At 40.6% G+C, this 5,866-nt stretch overlaps 1 protein-coding gene across 2 annotated transcripts; it reads left to right on the top strand.

The window, feature by feature from the left end:
- The first annotated feature begins 2,215 nt into the window (after positions 1 to 2,215).
- On the top strand, positions 2,216 to 5,542 carry LOC132662480 (olfactory receptor 4B1-like). 2 transcript variants are annotated; one of them, XM_078434004.2, is made up of 2 exons: positions 2,216 to 3,152; positions 5,525 to 5,542. In XM_078434004.2, exons 1-2 carry the CDS (start codon positions 2,244 to 2,246, stop codon positions 5,540 to 5,542), a joined length of 927 nt encoding a protein of 308 aa, XP_078290130.2. In that variant the 5' UTR covers positions 2,216 to 2,243. The 2 variants fall into 2 exon arrangements, with proteins under 2 accessions (XP_078290130.2, XP_060463914.3); XM_060607931.3 differs by lacking the exon at positions 5,525 to 5,542 and having other exon boundaries at positions 2,216 to 3,173.
- The last annotated feature ends 324 nt before the right edge of the window (positions 5,543 to 5,866 follow it).

Raw genomic sequence — 5,866 nt, 5'->3', positions numbered from 1 at the left:
TGCAATTAGAAAGAAGGAACACTAAACACAGAGAAGGGAGAAAGGCACCTTGGAATAGGAAATAGGTGTGTAACAGTCATTTGGGAATGACATGGGTGCAAAAATAGGCAATGGCCAGTTCAAGCAGGACCTGGACTTTATGCTAAGAATGTTATAATTTAGGCTGTGGGCAATAGGGAGATATTGGTAGATTTTGGGTAGAGAAGTAACATGACCAGATTTACACTGAAGGATAATCACCAAAGTATTTTCCAACGCTCAGGGACAAGAAGGTGCAGAGGGGTTGGAGTATTAAATGCAAGCTTTGTTCAACACACCAGACCGGGACTGAGTTGGAAGGTGGGTAGTGTTGGAAGGACAAGGAGAGGGCATATCTGGAAAAGGAGGCTCTGTTGCGAGAATAAGCAGGGTGGGCTATGGGACAGGGAGAGAACCTGAAAGAGGCGAGTTGAAGTTTAGGGGGTAAGAGGATGATTGCTGAGGTGGCTCAGTGTGTGAAAACCTTTAAAAGTGAATCGTAGGAGTTCAGGTTTTCCTCCAGCTATTCCCACGCAGGGGAGGATCCGAGGAAAGAAAGATCTAGGAGACAATATTCTGGCTGCAGTGTGTGGGATGGATGGCAAGAGCATCTGGAGATGAAGAGGTGTTGGTAATCTGGGCATCTGCTGAGAGAGGGTGAGAAGGGGTGGCGGGAAGAATGGAGAGAAAGGGCACACAGGGGGATGGTTTAATGAGAAATTAGAGGGGTGTGATGATGACTGGCGTGGGCATGAGGGAAGGCATGGGTCAAATATGATCTCAGAGCTATAGCCTGGGCATCTTAGAAGGTTTTATGAGCATTTGATTATTAGTGAGTCTTAAAATCTTTCCATATGTATACTGATATTTTTACTTATTCTTTTGTGAATCTCTATCTTTTGTCCATTTTCTATTGCGATACAGGTATATTTCTTAGAGAAGTTCATTTTCATGTTGGGTTATTAAGCCTACAATTTTTATTGCTCTGGAACATGAATTGCTTTATTATTTTAAGGTTCAATGATTTTTATTTAGTTTTAAACTTCAACATGTGTGCTTATATGAGGAATTCTGACACACAGTACTGTGTTCTGATCTGTCCATATCACTGACTTTTGTTTTCTCTGTGGATTCTGGTACTTGATGTCCAGGTGTGTTTTTAGTTCTTAAGTATATTTCTTAAAAATTTCAGTATGAAATCAGGGTTATGGGGGAAAAGAGTGGAGATTAAATTTAGAACAGAGAATCAAGGTATCATGATTTTTCATCCATGTTTTTCATGGGTCATATGTGGTGGAAAAAATTCCTAACATGGCACCTTAGTCTAGAGACTATTTTAAATCACATGACATTGTTAGCTTGAGGCGAATATCAGATCTCTATTTATTCTGTATAGTCTAGTGTGTTTATACATATATTAGAGGTGCTCGGTAATTATCTGTGCCAGGGGAGTAGCTCATAGAGATATCTTAACTCTTGTACACTTTGCTGCTAACTATCAACATGGAGCCAGAGCAGGCAGGCTGGCTAGCCATAACAATGCTCTCAGAGGGCAATCTCTTTGAATTCATGATATCTCAGTAGTTTGAGCAGTGGGGAAATAGATGCGAAAGTCATATGAAATGATGGAGACAAACTAGTAAGTTGAATTCTGTCCAGGATTTGAGCATTTGTCATACAAACAGTCATCGAAGCTGAAGACTGTCAGAAGATTCTGACCTCTGAATGAAGGACAGTATACTCAGGACCTTCTGGAAAGGGAAGAATTATCTTTGGGAAGATGTTTCTCAAGGCAGAAATTAAGGAAACAAGGAATTCAGGAGTAGAAGTGTCTCATGAGGATTCCCCAACAGAAGAGAGCTATTCAAATGCAATGAAGATAATAAAGACTATGAAGTTGAATGGCTCCCCAAATTCAGAATCTCTTGTAGCAAACTAGAAAGAATACTGGCTGAAGTCTGAAAGCCTGGCTCTGAGGCCCAGAATTCACCGCTTTCTGTGTGATCCTGGGTAAATAACCATCTCCCTGAGCCATAATTTTCTAATATACGAGCTGTCATTAGATTGCCTATATTTAATGCTGAATGAGTACATATGGGCTAAATGAATGGGCAAAGTGGTTTATACTGTCTAATGTGCTATAAATGAGGTGAACTGATTGCAATCAGTGTCTGTTTTATTACAGGTCTCTCATTACCTGTGCCCAGAACACCTGATTAGATTCCATGGCGAGTACAAATAACGTGACCGAGTTAATTATCGTCGGTCTTTTCCAGGATCCAGAAGTGCAGAGGGCATGCTTTGTGATGTTTCTTCCTGTGTACCTGGCGACAGTGGTGGGCAATGGTCTCATTGTTCTGACAGTCAATGTCAGTAAGAGTCTGCGTTCCCCCATGTACTTCTTCCTTAGCTACTTGTCCCTGGTGGAGATCACTTACTCCTCCACTGTTGTCCCTAAATTCATCACAGACTTACTTGCCAAGATTAAAACCATCTCGCTGGAGGGCTGTGTGGCTCAGATATTCTTCTTCCACTTCTTTGGAGTTACTGAGATCTTCCTGCTGACGGTAATGGCCTATGACCGCTTTGTGGCCATTTGCAAACCTCTTCGCTACACCACCATCATGAGCCAGTTTGTGTGTCGCCTTCTGGTGGCTGTTTCCTGGCTCGGGGGCATAATTCACTCCATGGTCCAGATCCTTGTTACTGTTCAACTGCCGTTCTGTGGTCCCAATGTGATTGACCACTACTTCTGTGACCTCCATCCGTTATTCAAGCTTGCCTGCACTGACACTTCTGTGGAGGGGGTTATTGTGTTGGCCAACAGTGGATTAATCTCTGTGTTCTCCTTCCTCATCTTGGTGTCCTCCTATATTGTCATCCTGTACATCCTGAGGAACCATTCTGCAGAGGGGAGGCGCAAAGCCCTCTCCACCTGTGCCTCTCACATCACAGTGGTCCTCTTGTTCTTTGGACCTGCCATCTTCCTCTACATGCGACCCTCCTCCACCTTCACTGAGGACAAACTGGTGGCCGTGTTCTACACAGTTGTCACCCCCATGCTGAACCCCATCATCTACACACTCAGAAATGCAGAGGTGAAAAATGCCATGAGGAAGCTGTGGGAGAAGAAAGTGAACTCAGAAGTGGGATAAAAATGAAAAAATGAAAAAAAATTCTTCAGAACAGGACTATATATGCATTCTGTTTTTGGTCAAATGTAAAGAACAGAACAAAAGTTAACTTATTCATATATATTTTTTTGTGGTAGATAAATGAGCCCCTTATACTCCTTGTTATCAGTTGTAGCTCTTTCATTGCTGTCTGTATTTCGGAGAATTTTCAAATTGAGTTGCATCTCTTCTCCTGTTGTCCATAGTGCAAAGTGCACAGATTTCAGGAGGGATCATCTAGACTGGAATTTCCATTTGGAATTCCCACCCCATCATCTTCTGCCTGTACAACCTTGGGTTCATGCATTTTGCCTTTTGGTGTTAGCATATGGTGTGTGGAAAGTCTGTGGACTTGAAGAATGAAGTTTATGTTTTGCTTTCCTACTGATGTGGTCTTGTGGGAGTCACAGGAAAGCATTTTTACTTCATTTGGTGTCCCTACCCCATTAATTTAATTCCAATGCCTAAAATTCCATAATAGGAGCTTTATTTCATGACAGTAGGGCATTGCTAGAATGGCAGTATCTCTTGGAGGTGAACTACAAATGCTTATATTTGTCATATCTTCTTGATGGATTGATTCCTTTATCCCTATACAATCTTTTGTCCTTTGTTATCAATTTTTGGATTAAAATCTATTCTGTCTGATATAAGTATAGCTACCCCTGCTTTCTTTTGTTTTGGAATTTCTTTTCTGTTGATTTACTTTGAGTCCATATTTGCCCCTAAATCCGAAATGTGTCTCCTGTAGGCATAGTTGGGTCTTCTTTTTTCTTATTCCAATCAGTCACTATGTCCTTTTTGATTGAATTTAATCCATTAACATTTAGAATGAATTATTGATATAATTTATAGTTTATCTTGTTAATTGCTTTTGGTCTGTTTTGAATTTCCATTGTTTCTTCTGTTTCTGCCTACCTTTTTTTAAATATGTTTATTTATTTTGAGAGAGAGAGAGAGAATGAGAGGGGAAAGGGCAGAGAGAGGGGAGAGAGAAGGGGCTTGATGTCACAAACTGAGATCAGGACTGGAGCCAAAATCAAGAGTCAGATTCTTAAATGACTGAACCAACTAGGTGCCCCCGCTTCTGCCTACCTTTGTAAAAGGTAATTTTCTGTGGTGGTATGCCTTTGAGAATTGACTCTGCGTTTCTGCTTTGTTGTTACTATGAGGCTTACATAAAATATCTTAGAGATAAAACAATCTATTTCAAGTTGATATAAACTTCAATTGCATATAAGATATCCACCCTTTACTCCTCTATTTTGTGTTTTTGATATCACAATTTACTTCTTTTTTTAAAAAAAAAATTTTTTTTAACGTTTATTTATTTTTGAGACAGAGAGAGACAGAGCATGAATGGGGGTGGGTCAGAGAGAGGGAGACACAGAATCTGAAACAGGCTCCGGGCTCTGAGCTGTCAGCACAGGGGCCCGATGCGGGGCTCGAACTCACAGACCGCGAGATTGTGACCTGAGCCGAAGTCGGCGCTCAACCGACTGAGCCACCCAGGCGCCCCTACTTCTTTTTATATTGTGTATTCATTAACAAATTACTGTATATATTGTTATTTTAATACTTTTTCCTTCAACTGTTACAGTTAAGTGATTTTCACACCATTGTATTCTAGAATTAGTTTTTGAAATCTGACTTTATATTTCACCTTACTATTGTGTTGTATAATTTGGTATGTTTTTGTGTCACTAATTTATATCTGTTCATTTCAGCTTGATAGTTCCTTTGAACATTTCTTGCAAGGCAAGTATTTGGGAAATATTTTGGAAAAGTCTGCCTTTATTTGTGAAGGACAACTTTGCCAGATGGAATATCCTTTGCTTTTTTTTTTAAAATTTGAATATTTGAATGTGTCCTGTTGCATTCTCCTGGTCTGTAGGGTTTCTTTGGAGAAATCTGCTGGTAGCTTAATGGACATTCCTTTGTAGGTTATAATGTTTTTCTTCCTCTGGCTGCTTTTAGGATTCTCTTTATCTTTGGTTTGATGTTTTTGTATAATGTGTCTTAGAGAAAATCTTTTTGCATTGAATTAATAGGGTGATCTGTTAGCTTCTTGTACTTGGATATTCAGGTGTCCCCAGGTTGGAGAAGTCACTTTTCTGTCTACAAAACATTCAGAAAATAAAGTTAAGAATCAAGGCAACAGGCTAGGTTCATTCACTTAATCTTTATGAGGCATGCTGTGGAATTATTTTCAAAAAGAAGAGCTTACTTATTTTGTACTAGATGGCTACTCCCCTTATACTTTAGCCTCTGTGCTGTTACAGGACACCCACAGTGATCCCTTGGTTTTGAAATAGATGTAGTAGCAGATCGAGGATTCAGGGATCAAATAAAAACTCATATTAACATCTGAGTTCCAAGCCCTGGACAAGGTGCAATATAGGTCATAAACCTATGGGTAATCTAATCCTTGGTGACAAAGTGCCGGAGCCAAGATCTCAAGTCACCGAGGCATGTCTGGCATGAGCTTCTTTCCCCGGCGGCCCAGTTTGGCCGACTCCGGAAACATCCTCTCCCCGCCTGGGCTTCTGAGCTCTGCTCAGGCTGTCTGCGCAGAAATTACATCCCAGGAAAATGGAGAGCTGAGTCGGACCACGTTATTGTTCATTTTCTCACCGGTGTATCGTTTTAGATCTTGCTCCTCAGGTTTGCTCTGC

The sequence above is a fragment of the Panthera onca genome, chromosome D1 (assembly GCF_046562875.1).
Source record: "Panthera onca isolate mPanOnc1 chromosome D1, mPanOnc1 haplotype 2, whole genome shotgun sequence".
NCBI classification, from domain to species: domain Eukaryota; kingdom Metazoa; phylum Chordata; class Mammalia; order Carnivora; family Felidae; genus Panthera; species Panthera onca.
Note: the sequence above shows the minus strand (reverse complement) of the source record. Positions and strands in the feature narration are given on the sequence as shown.

Bases quoted from the DNA above. Each gene is read 5' to 3' on its own strand.
- LOC132662480 (XM_060607931.3), top strand. From the start codon at position 2,244: ATGGCGAGTACAAATAACGTGACCGAGTTAATTATCGTCGGTCTTTTC.